The sequence below is a fragment of the Terrapene carolina genome, unplaced genomic scaffold (genome assembly GCF_002925995.2).
Source record: "Terrapene carolina triunguis isolate 2854851 unplaced genomic scaffold, T_m_triunguis-2.0 Scaffold95, whole genome shotgun sequence".
Classification (NCBI taxonomy): Eukaryota; Metazoa; Chordata; order Testudines; family Emydidae; genus Terrapene; species Terrapene triunguis.
The window spans coordinates 16,398,931-16,412,331 of NW_020664446.1; the positions used below are offsets into that span (position 1 = coordinate 16,398,931).

At 42.0% G+C, this 13,401-nt stretch overlaps 1 protein-coding gene across 1 annotated transcript in view; it reads left to right on the plus strand.

Annotated features, from left to right (window-relative positions):
* GRK5 (G protein-coupled receptor kinase 5) overlaps window positions 1–13,401 on the plus strand; it is a 239,237-nt gene that overhangs the window by 103,572 nt on the left and 122,264 nt on the right. Inside the window, exon 2 of the mRNA XM_029911366.1 lies at window positions 3,074–3,169. Within this exon, the coding sequence (XP_029767226.1) occupies window positions 3,074–3,169 (96 nt within the window). The remainder of the gene's footprint in view (window positions 1–3,073; window positions 3,170–13,401) is intronic.

A 13,401-nucleotide genomic window follows, 5' to 3' on the forward strand; every position in this document is an offset into this window, starting at 1 on the left:
ATATTCCCCCTTAGTCGTCTCTTTTCCAAGTTGAAAAGTCACAGTCTTGTTAATCTCTCCTCATATGGAAGTTGTTCCATACCCTAATAATTTTTGTTGCCCTTTTCTGTGCCTTTTCCAATTCCAATATATCTTTTTTGAGATGGGGCGACCAGATCTACATACGGTATTCAAGATGTGGGCGTACCAAGCCCTTAAACAACAAAGCCATTTGTCACAGAGGCAAGAGAATAGAGAAGTGAGTTAGTCATGATTCAGAAAGAACTCCCCTCTATCCCATATTGTGGAAAGGTTGTATTTACATGATAAGAAGTGCCCCAAATACTCCATGATTTTTGCAAAACTTCCAAAGTTTTCAAGCTTCCCATGTAATATTCTGTTACCTGTTGAATCAACACCCCTTATTTAGTCTGCAAAATCATGTAGTATCCACCATACTCTCAATCTACGATTGAGTCTCTCCCAGCTCACTAACAATGAACTTGGCTCTGAATTAGTCACTCGACGTGTCATGGCATCTAAAGTAGAATTATGTGAATCAGATTTTGTGTGCAGAGACTGAATCACAATAAATACAGCACTGAGAGAAATCTCAGAAAAAACAGCTGGGGTTTCAGATTTAGAAGAATATTCATTCTCCGTGATTGCACAGCCTGTCTAATTGGGATAGACACGTGGCAGGAACTGTGATGAGAGTGAAACCCTCCTCATCACATTCCTATACCCTTTATTATTGCTGATGTGGAAACTTTTATTTACACCTTTTCTTTTTTTTTTTACACCGTTGTTTCCTGTGGTGGGGTGTAATCATGGGGAAAGAAGAAGGTGAAAAAGAGAGAAAGAAAAGTTAGAATTAAAAATGCCGGGACAGAGAAAGAAAAAGAGAGCCAGTATTAAAATACCCTCAGTAGACTGAGCTAGTCTAGATGTGAGAAATTATTTAGCATTACACTGCAAGACAATAATTACAGCGCATTTGGCTTCATTATGTTTCCCTGCACTGAAATGAGTGAGCCCATAGGTACTACAACCTCTGGAGATCCCAGTAAGAAGCAGAGCTCTACTAAAGATGCTCTAGAGAAGACTCTAGCACCTAAGAGAGAATGTGACCTAAAATCATTTGGGTACTGATTGTCCAAAACCTCATCTGATTGATTCCTGGACAGATGGCACAATTGCCATTTTGCCTTGCCCTAAATTCTGGTAGGACTCTGTTTCCCCAGCCCATGCATTCTTTGTCCTCAGATCTTGGATTCAAAATAATCTGATTGTAGACGTCATTCCAGTGCAGGTCCGTTGGTGGAATCTGTAGTGTAGAGAATGCTCAGGAGGATCAGCTGTTGTTACTACTGTGTCAAAACTGAAAAGCAAGGTGAGCGGGGAATGTAGGAAGGCAAGAGGTGGAGGGAAGGCAGGAGGAGGATGTAATTAGGTGGAGCTGTGGGGGAAAAAGAGATGAAAAGGGGAGGGGAGCACAGAAACTAGAGAGGTGGGAGGTGACATTGTTAAACATGCTCACGAGAGAGATTGTTCAGAGAAGGCAGGGATGCCAGCAGTGGAGTCCGTAAAGGTGATTTGGGGGGCAGGTCTCTGGTGGGGATGTGGGAGAGATAGTGACCCACGCTCACCCCTGGGGCTTGTCTGCACGGGGACAGTCAGGCAAGTTAAGGCGAATTAACTAAAGCCGTGAAGTTAAAGCACATAGCGCATTTAATCCCCGCATGGATGCACTCATTCAGAAGCAAAGTGGTCTTTCAGTGAACAAAGGTCTCTCTACTTCTGAATGAGAGCATCCACACAGGAGGGGATTAACGTCACAGCTTTCCTTAATTTGTCTCACCTCCCGGAGTAGAGAAACCTTGGGTGATTTTGTTCAACCTGGAGCTTCAGCAGCAGTGCTCGGGAGGCTTTAGTAACTCACCCAAGACTGGTCTCAGTGGGAGCAGAGGCAGCAGCCTGCATAGACCCATGGTGCTTTGACTCCGGCTGGGGCTGCAGAGGCAGAATTCTGAGCAACTTGTACCCCATGGGCTCAGGGCTTTAGGAACTTCCCAGACTCCAGGCAGCTCAGTGTGGGGAGTGCCACAAACAGCCCACACTCGCCCGCAGAGTCCTGGCTCTTCATCCTCAGTGGGGATCTATTTTTTTGTGATGAAGTGATGTATGCAAAAATATTGTATTATTTTCTATATAAACGGTTGTCGCTCACTTTTGAGACCCTCTGATGAAAACATTTATTGTTATTGTCTTGCAGTCGACATTTTAAAATGGTATTTAGCAGCAATACAGGCTTCAGATTAATTCCAAACTACCTCTTATTTTTTGCAATGAGAACAATCGGGTCCAAAGGAAAGGTGAGGGGGGTGAGGGGAGGAGCAAAGGAAAGAAAGACAAAAAAGATAAGAAAAGAATCTCTGCTTTGTATACTTGGGTGAACTGACTGAATTTTTTCTTGTTTTTTTTTTTTCTTTAAAATGAATACTAACCCTACGCAGTAAGCAGTGATCCATGAGTGTAACTCCTAAAGGCAATGCCACTTTGAGATTATGGCTGTATGAGGTGGGGGACAGGAGGTGTTGAATTTTGACCTCCAGATCCAAGCCTTCCTTAGGTATGGGGCTTGGGTCAGATTCAAAACCGGAAGGGGCCTGTTATTCAGATATGCCTCAGATGAAGTCTAAGGTGGTGGAAACTTCAGACGAATGTCTGATTTTCATGAATTCACTTTGGGTTGAAATGCCATGAGAACAGCTCAGTTCAGCTCTCTCAAACTTGTTGGTCTTGTCTGGGGCTCAGACTGAACTCTAGGCTTCAGTAATCCAGGTCTGGATCCAAACATTGCCTCCTTGACCTATCTCTGCCAATACAATTTTCAAATATCAGTGTAGCATGGGCCTTTTTCTAACACAACACTGACTCTGACTGCCGCTCTTACAGAGCTGCGATACTCAAAAGGTGTTTATGGGGGCTGTGACTGTGCTAATAGGTCTGAGTGAGAGGACAGCCCAGGTGTGGATTCGGCGTGGCACTGAAAAAGATTATAATCCTGACATCTCTTCTCCTTCTTCTGCAGGGGGTGGAGGAAAGCGCAAAGGCAAAAGCAAAAAGTGGAAGGAAATCTTGAAATTCCCTCACATTAGCCTGTGTGAAGATCTCCGAAGAACAATAGGTAAGAGGCCTATTCTCTTTTAGAAACATTGCAGAAACAAAGTACATATTCTCCACACCTGAGCGGCTTCCATTTAGCTCCTGTAACTTCACTGTGCAAACGATGCGTTTTTCTGTGTCTGAAGGAGGCATTATAAACTAACATTGGTGTTATGGGCATAAGACGCACTGACCATGACAACAGGTGCCATTGCAAGGCAGAGGACAAAGGCCATGCCCCTCTGGTTGTGTGTGCAGGCCCTGGCAGCCAAAGGGGACTTGCGTTTACAAGGTGTATCTCCATTAGACAATTCAGGATACATGCAACAGATGCTTTGGTTGGTCCATACGGGGCCAACATTGTGCATAACAGGCTCTACTGAGTGGAAATGGATCCTTTTCTGCATCACCCGACATTGCCTTGAAAGAAGTAGCCTTATATCAGGGAGTCGGAGACTTGGTAAAAGCAGAGAGCCTTTCAGTGTTGTTTGACATTAATAATTTAGTTTATTCTAGAGGTGATATGCAAATAGTAAACACTTCGTACAGCCAGGCAGACTCGCTCAGCAGTAGCCATCCAGCATACATGTCACAGCACTTTTATATAGGTCTTGTAAAACTTTTTTTTTAAATTACTTCAATATTTGTTTCACATCAATAAAACAAAGGTTTGGCATTGGAGTTTCCAGTTGCTGTTTCCACAGAGTATAATCTTTCCTGCTCACGTCTGGAAATTTTCTTGACTGCATCATTACCAAGCAATGTTAATGGGTATATCCTTGTAAATTGCTGCTGGAAAACATGATGTTACTGTTCGTGCAATAAGGGGTTAACTTTAGCTAGCGAAACTCCTCTTTTCCCCCTCTGACGTAAATCCAGACACTGGCAATGAATAAACGAAAGGCGAGAAATTGTAACAACTGAGATAGCAAATACCATAATTCGTCTGACTTCAGTGGCACTCATGGGACTTGACCAATGTGCTATAGCATGATTTACACTCCAGATTTGCCGAGTATTTATGCAGGGAAAATATGTGGAAAGTTATGAAACTGTTTTCATGGTCTCCTCCAGCAAATTTCACTTCCCTCGCTATGTGGTTGAAGGGAGCTAAAGAAGGGCAATGGACATAAAAAAAAAATAGCCCCTCTTCCAGTTCATGGACAACCTTGGAACAATTTCTGAAGGTACGGAACCTGCTGGGAGCAAGGGGGACTTAATTCCATGTGCAAATGACAATATATTATCTCTGCTATTCAATTAACCTTGGCTCCTAAAGGGGAAAACTGTACAGCATGAGACTTCCTGCTGCAGAGAAACACACAATAACCTTCAAGGAAGATCGTTAAAAAATTCAATCTGTCTCAACTTTTATTGTTTCTGAAATATTATATGGGTGTCATTTCTGACATTTATTTGTGGCAGTTCCCTCCTAAAATTTGTTTTCTTTGTATCTTTTTATTAATGGACCAGAAAAAAAAAATGCCGGCAGAAAGTTTCCCTTGGGGCGAAGTGGTCAGATGTGGCTTTGCTGCAAAGATTATTTGTTGATTAAAAATTATAGTGATTGATGCATTTTTGGTACAGATGGAAATAAAAAGAAGTCCAGATCCTGCCACCCTTATTCCTGTTGAGTAGCACTTTACACATTGATTTTAATAAGACTACAGAAGCACTTAGGCACTATTCAGCATGAGTACCGGTATATCACAGTCTGGCCCTAAGCCTAATATATGACTGTTTAAGTTACTGAGGATGAAGATTGGATGGAGCAGTTAAAACTGCTTAGTTTTATACAATTTTGTGAGATCTTTAAAATGGTTTTGTGGAAAAGATCTAGCATTCCACATGACAACCTATTTCCAAATCACAGGTCCAATCTTGCAACCTTTCCACAGATGAAAAACCTCATTGACTTTAGTGGGTCTAATTGCATGAGGGTCAGTTGCAGGGTCAGGCTCTTGAGATGGGGAAAAAAAACAGCCCTACATGTGACAGGCCACTGTGACAGGTCCTGTCACAGTGGCATAGTCGAACAGGATCTGTGCACAGCTGATTGCTTTGAGATACTGGTAGTGATTTTAAGTGAGTTTTAAGCGTGTCTGGCTCAACAAGGCAGGGTTCTGGAGTCCCAAGCTGGCAGGGAAAACGGGCTCAGAGGTAATTCCAGCATGTCAGGTGACAGTCCCAAGGGGCTCTCTGTGACCAAACCTGTCACACTACGTACGTGTGTGTGTGTGTGTGTGTGTGTGTGTGTGTGTGTGTGTGTGTGTGTAAAAATGTCTACCTTTCAGTGTGAAAACTTTTATTCTTCTGCACCCCACTAAGGTGTATTGAAAAGAGACTGTGTCTAAAAAGTGCAGTGTGAAAAGAAATCTGTGAAAAACAGGAAGGCCGAAATAAACCAAGGGTCTGCAACCTGTGTTGACACAATTATGAGTCAGTTCATACCTTTTGGTTCTCTCTGTGTTTACAGGAGACTCTGTGTTTGACTATCCATCATCTGGTGTCTTACTGAAAGACTTGCTTAATAACTACCCCCCCCCCTTTCTTCTCAGATACAAATATCTAAATTTCAGTAAGTAGCAATGTTTTTTTGATAAATCAACAAACAATGGGAACATCTTTACGAAAGTGCCATTTAGCCAAGAAGCCATTTCTTGGGTCAGATGTCTAAACAGCCTTTATTTATTTATTTATTTTATTTATTTATTTATTTATTTACTGTTACTATTTTATTTCGTCCTAATTACACAGCGCCTCTACCAGGAAACTATCTGGCCTGCATTGTGTGCTAATTACACGGGCAAGTGGAACAGCAGGGCTGTTCAGAATGATGCAACAATAATGCCTTTACATGCTCTGAATGGGGCTAGTATATTTATTATGAATGGCTAATGTATGTTTCTGTTTGCAACCCTCTTCATGAGACCAAAATAAGGAGAAGCAAATTGCATTAAAACAACTAGCATTTCCAAGAGGAGTCTGATGTATTAGTTTCCCTTTCAGTGGATGAAAACATATAGTTCAGACATTCACAACAATGAATCCTATTACAGATACTATTTGTAAATTATATACTATTATTTTTATAACCTGCAGAGACTAGCTTAGCAAAACAGAGGAGTTTTTAGGGGAAATTAGCTACATGCATCTTTAAAAAGCCCTGTTTTGACAAATGTAAGTATTTACAAGTTATTAATGGCACTAACAGGATAGTTAGATGGCTACAAATACAGGAAAATTTAAGAAAAAGCCCTAATTTTGAAGGCTGGAGTGCCTTTTTGATGATAAAAGATTGTTAATGTCTGCAAACATTTCTGAATGACGCAAAAGGTTCTGTGGGTTAAAAGTGTGGAATTTTTATTTATTTTGCTCAGACCCATTCTGTGCTTTATTCTTTCATAAAAAACTGCTTGGGTGAAAGAGTTGATTATTCTGATCTTTGGCAAATTTTCTTTCGTAACTGTCCAAAAGCTATATAATAAATCAAGATTTTTACCCAGAGATTGAAGTTTATGGGGACGCTGTGCCACAGAATGCGTCTGCTGTTTGTTATGTTACACTGATTTGTTGCATTACACCAGATTGGCTGTCAAAAATTTTAGCTTGTGGCATACTAGATTTATTGCAAAAACTTTAACTCCTTCAGTAAAGAGGATTCTTGTCATGGATTATAGGCAATAAGAAGGCTAACTCTGGTGTTTTTATCTTGTTTCGGCTTTAGACTTAGAGAGGTTTATAATCAAAAGGATCAACACTAACTTTGCTTTACCACTTGTAATGCTTGTTTTAAACAATAATTATAATTCTTCCCCTTGCAGTTAACCTGTTGCAAGTCATACGTGTCCATCTTGGTCAGGGTAAAATTAACTTTGAACTTTTTTTTGGCAGGGATGAGTTCAGTGTTGTTAAAAATACTCTTCTCTGTGTAAGAGATGTTGTAGGCAGGATGAATAGAGTAAATTGGTCCAAATTCAAACCATATCATTCACAGGCTGGCTTTTTTGTGAAAGTTAGTTTAAAAAAAAACAAGTCCCCTGCTTTTTTAAAACATGATCAGGACCTTCAAATGAGTGACCTTTTCAGATATTTTGGCCTTTATGAGTCTTAATGAAGTTCTATTAACAATTCTGTGATGCCTTCACTCCAAAGATCTCAAAGCACTTTAGAAATATATTCATGAATGAAACCTCGTTAAACTCTGTGAGGAAGGGAAGTATTATTACACCCGCTTTATAGATGGGGAACCTGTGGTAGAGAGGCTTGCCCAAGGTTGCTGAGCAATAAGTCAGTGCAGAGGCAGGAACAGACTCCACATCACATATGTTTCAACTACCACACCATCCTTCTGGTTTTTGCTGTCATAAGAATCATCATCATAAGAAATGCAAGTGTCCCTACATCACTTCCTACCCCCACTCTCCTGCCCACTGTGCACCTTCAACCTGGTTTTATGGGTCTTTAAGGATGAAAGGGCAATTTAGTCTGCATGGTCAATTTTACCATTGGCCAACTCTGCCAGTTAATTGCTAAATATCTACACAATTGCTATGTGGACGACTCATAGACTTTAAGGTCAGAAGGGACCATTATGATCATCTAGTCTGACCTCCTGCACACCGCAGGCCACAGAATCTCACCCACCCACTCCTGTAACAAACCCCTAACCTAAGTCTGAGTTACTGAAGTCCTCAAATCATGGTTTAAAGACCTCAAGGTGCAGAGAATCCTCCAGCAAGTGACCCGTGCCCCATGCTGCAGAGGAAAGCGAAAAACCTCCAGGGCCTCTGCCAATCTGCCCTGGAGGAAAATTCCTTCCCGACCCCAAATATGGCGATCAGCCAGACCCTGAGCATGTGGGCAAGACTCACCAGCCAGCACCCAGGAAAGAATTCTCTGTAGTAACTCAGATCCCACCCTATCTAGTGTCCATCACAGGCCATTGGGCATATTTACTGCTAATAATCAAAGATCAATTCCTCTCTGGGAACTGCACTGAGCCCAGCAACTCATTTTGTATAAGCTACTAACCAGCTACAAGATAGTACCCACTTTCAGTCACTACAATTCATGGCCTGGATCCTGCAATCCAATCCTCACAATCCGATCCACATGGGGAGACCCTATGCCCCTGCTCTGGCTTGGGTGTAAGGTTCCATGCAGATCAAATTGCAGGACCAGAGCCTTCGTTAGTTACCTCAGACACTTTCTGTTCCCAGATTGAATGACTTAAGTAACCAACCAACATTGTGAAAACTGCACATTTTACAATCAAATACACAATTCAGAAACTGAGCATTTGAGTATAAAATTAACTCTTTGTGAGCACTGGTGTTCACAGAGCTCAAATACTGAAATGGTCACAGAAATAGTGTACAAAAAGGTTGCAAACTGGGACTGGCTTTTTGTTCTGTGGTTGTACAGAGGTCCTGGTCCATAACATGGGCTCCTAGGCACTATGGTAATAGAAATAAATAATAATCAGTTACTTTCAAATCTAATCATAGTCATGTCCATTTTTTTCCTCTCAACTATTTCTTTAATTCAAAAGTTCATAATGACTGAAGACAAAGGTAAAGAGTTGGAACTGTCTTTCCATTTTGAATGCTTAGGAAATGCATGATTTTTATGATCATTTTATAAAATTAGTGATCAAATATTATAAGTAGAGCTCGCCTAACATTTTCCATCAAAACTATATTTTGATGGAAAATTGAGTTTTTGACTAAACAAAATTTTTCCGAGTAAGGTTCTGCTTTGCTTGAAAATTTTCAGTTTTTTGTTTTTTTTTTTTTCAGCAAATCAAAATTTTCCATTGAAAATGTCTATGATATTTTTTATTTTCATCAAAACGTTCCATAGGGGCTGTGGAATGGGGAGGAATATTTTCTGACCAGCTCTAATTACAAGATTGAAGTTTTGTGATAAACAAGACAAACCAGAAAATATGGTAACATTTACACTAGCTCTGCCCCAGGCCTGCAAACATGCAGGCATACACTTAACTTCACACGTGACCAGTCCCTCTGATGCCAGTGGTTTCCTCATGTGCTTATATTTGAGCATGATTGTAAGTGCTTGCAGGATTGAGGCCTTAGATACTTCTATATGTGATTTGGTTTCCACTGGAGTTGGTGAAGCTCTTTGGATAAAAGGCGCTATGTAGGTAATAAATACTACAGAATAATCAGACAATTATTGAATTGGCTGAAATACCTATACCCAAAGAATTTTTTAAAAAAAATGACTTTCCTCCACATCACTTCAGACCTAAGTTGCAAACCCTTATAAACATGTAATTTTACTCACATGAGTAGTCCCATTGAATTCAGTTGACGTCAACTGGGACTTCATCTTAGTAGCACTATGCCCCATGTGGAAGTATCTGTAGATTCAGGCCCTGAGGTAGCTACAGGATGTGTTTTACTCAGCCGTGGTATAATTAATGAACAGGGCTGGACTTACACCTTGAGCAACCCTCGGCACAGAGCTCCGGGGTCCCCACGCTAACTGCGGCGGCTTGGAGCTCCTAACTGCTGCAGGTGGTGGGGGTACCCCACCACTTTTAACTTTTAGGCACCCCCACAGACCTCCCAGTGCCCACATGCACAGCCCCACTACAACGTCCCAGCGCCCCAATGCACAAACCTCCCCCACTGCCCAGCACCCCCACAAACACTGCACTGCCCAGCTCTCCCAACCCCCTCACTGCCCAGAGCCCCCCCAGAACCCTCTCCCTCAGAGACCCACTCTCCCAAGCCCTGCTCCTGGCTGCACTCAGTGGCCTCGCTGGGAGGTGACTTTGTCCACCAGGCTGAGCGAGGAGCAGCAGGGTTTCATGGGGCCGTCTCCCCCTCAGCTGGTCCCTCCCCTGCCGGGACCCGGGAGTGGCAAAATTTGGATTTTTAGCCACCCCTAGAATGCTGGCGCCCCTAGGCATGAGCCTACTGTGCCTAATGGGAAATCCGGCCCTGGCAATGAACATACTGTGAACTTCCTGCCTGTCATGATAGGTAATTGAGAATCCCACACAATGATCTACCATGTTGAGTTGTCCTTTCTGGAAGAACCACATCCAAAAGGCTGAATGTCTGGGCTAGCAGGTTTGCATGGCAAGATAATACGGTGGTGAAGGGGAGGCAGCCAGTTATGCCCAACTCCCCATCTTCGAAGGCTTGCTTAGAACAACTCTTGTTTACTTGCTGGTAGAGTCCTTGGAGATTTACTGCTTCTCTTAACCCAGCTGGTGACATCATTCTCATGGCAACTGCGTCTAGTGCCATGGGTATGAATCTTACTCTTGTTCACTTCCTGCTCGAATTGAAATCCTGCCCTACCACCCCCGTCTTGCATGAGAAGATTTCCACTGCAACACTCAGCATGGAAAAAGAGGAGTCCGTGGATGAGTGAATCAAAATTGGAGAAAGTGCTAAAAGCCTCTGAAAGGATTTATTGCTCTGGAAAAAGTTATGTAGATTTATAGATTTCATTAATACCGAAAAGTGAAACTGATTTATTTCTAAATAAGAAATGAAGATCGGCCCTTTCTCGTCCTCCAGGGCCCTTTCCTTCAATTCCCATCATCAGGTTTATTCCTTCTTCTACACTCAGAACAGCCTTCCCCCTTCCATGAGTTGAATGTTCTGCCCCACTTCTTCCAAGAAGCTTCCTACGTGGGTCTTGCCCCCAGCACCATCCCCATAGCACTTTCTCAGGTTTGGCATGTAATTCCATGTCGTGCACTTGCCCACTTTGGATTATAAACTCTTCAGGGCAAGAGCCTTGCCCCGTGCTCTCTCTGTTTCCAGCACTTGAAATGATACTGCTTAAGCCTGGATGTTATTGTTTGTTCATAAACCCCTCTCTGGTGCAGTTCCTTTATTTAAAATCCTTCAGACTTGCATATCATTGTTCCATAAACAGACGTCTTTAATGTTCTAATGACGGACAAACCGAGCAATGTTTGGTGCCCTTGCAGGATTAGCTGTATGCAGCTTAAGGCAATGGGTGAAACTGTGAAGCGTTTTTTGTAAATTTTTTTTTAATACCATCACAGAAAGTATGTGAAAAACAAGCTGTTTTATGCATCTATTGAGACTCAAGACTAACACTGGGAGAACAGTCTGCTTGCAGGCTGCCTGCACTTGACAGCTTCCAGGACTGTAAGGGGACACAGGGGAAATGAGTTTAAATGATCTCAGCCCACATTCTGTTTACAGAATTTATTTCACAAGACTTAATCCATTAAGCATTACCTTGGCAATGGCAACCCAGCAAGAAACCAAGAAAGCCGTTGCTGTTTCCCCTAAAGGGTAGCAATGAATCCCCTTCTCGCTATCCTGTAATGCTTAGGAGACCACATTGACGCAGTGTCATTCTATATAAAACCCCAAAACCCAGAGATACTGTCGCTAAAACCCTTTTTTATGGACAAAAGTGTGTTTTGTGCAATTAATTCTTGCCCACAAATTAAAAAGAAAAATGCCACAATGCACACTCAGTTTCCAAAAACTATCAGAGTAATAGGCAGTAAGGGATCTAGAAGAAAATATATCCTTTAAGAGATGCCTCTTCTCTATCACTGAAAATAGAAATTAGATATTGTGAGCTGCAGGGTTTGTCATTATCTTATTAGGTAATATGAGTCATTAACACTAATTAATACTTGTGCAGAGCTTTGAAATTGTAAAGTGCTATCTAAGTTCTCCGTGTTCGTGTTAAGTATTATTACCTAATTGGTAAGAAAAAATTCTTTAAAATTGAGTTAGCATATGCTGGTTTTAGGGAGTGAGAAGGGGGGCTGAATTTATGCTCAAATCCTACTCTTGTGCCCACTGAAGTCAATCGGAATTTTGCCATTGATACCACTGAAGGAAAGTAGCAGGACAGAGGAAGCCAACTGTGAGCAGTTAGGGCCTGTTCCAGCTCCACTGAGGTCAATGGCAAAATCCCCTTTACCTTAAATGGTGCTGGATCAGACTCTTATAATTTTTAAAAATAAAATTGAAGTACAATTCAATTATGAAAAGTCATTGTGAATTGAAAAGTCAAAACAAAACTTTTTAGCTTTTCTGGATTTTTTTTTTTTTTTACCTGACTGAAACAATTTGGTGAATTTGACACACATTCTATTGTCATAGACCCAAACCTGCAATTTTTTTGATGGAAAAGTTTTGTCTGAAAAGTCTTGCCCAGCTCTATTCGGGGTAGTTCTTCTGGAATAACTCCATTAGGGCACGTCTTCACTACCCACCGGATCGGCGGGTAGCAATCGATCTATTGGGGATCGACTTATCGCGTCTAGTGAAGATGCGATAAAATCAATCCCTGATCGCTCTGCCGTCGACTCCGGAAATCCACCGCGGCAAGAGGCGGCAGCGGAGTCGACGGCGGCGCGGCAGCGGTCGACTTGCCGCCGTCCTCACAGCCAGGTAAGTCGACCTAAAATACGCAACTTCAGCTACGCTATTCACATAGCTGAAGTTGCGTATCTTAGGTCGACCCCCCGCTGTAGTGTAGACCTAGCCTTATAGTTTCACTTTACAAGTGGATTAAGTTAAGCCAGAAAAAGACACTCTTATTCTGGAATAAAATTGTCTACACATAGGGAGTTATTCCAGAATAGCTGTTCTGCTTTAGGGCAGGTCTTCACTACGGGGGGGGGTCGATTTAAGATACGCAAATTCAGCTACGCGAATAGCGTAGCTGAATTCGACGTATCGCAGCCGACTTACCCCGCTGTAAGGACGGTGGCAAAATCGACCTCCGTGGCTTCCCGTCGACGGCGCTTACTCCCACCTCCGCTGGTGGAATAAGAGCGTCGATTTGGGGATCGATTGTCGCGTCCCGACGAGACGCGATAATTCGATCCCCGAGAGGTTGATTTCTACCCGCCGATTCAGGCGGGTAGTGTAGACCTAGCCTTATACTCATGCACCACCTTATTCTGGAATAGATGCTGATTATTATTTTTATTATTATTATCTAATTCATCTCTCTGAAATACTCCCCTATTTTACATACACACACAAATAGATAATAGAACTGCTGAGAACTTTTGTGTTGAAACACTTTTTCAGTAAAAAATGCCTTTTCATTTGATATGTATATTTTCATAGAAAACATACATTTCAGTCAAAATGTTCCTTTTTTGACAAAAAAAAATGAAAATAGAAAGATTTTTCATTCCCCCCTTCTTCCCCCGCCCCCATTTCCAGTGGGAAAAAGGGAAGAATGGGAAGAGAAAGGAGA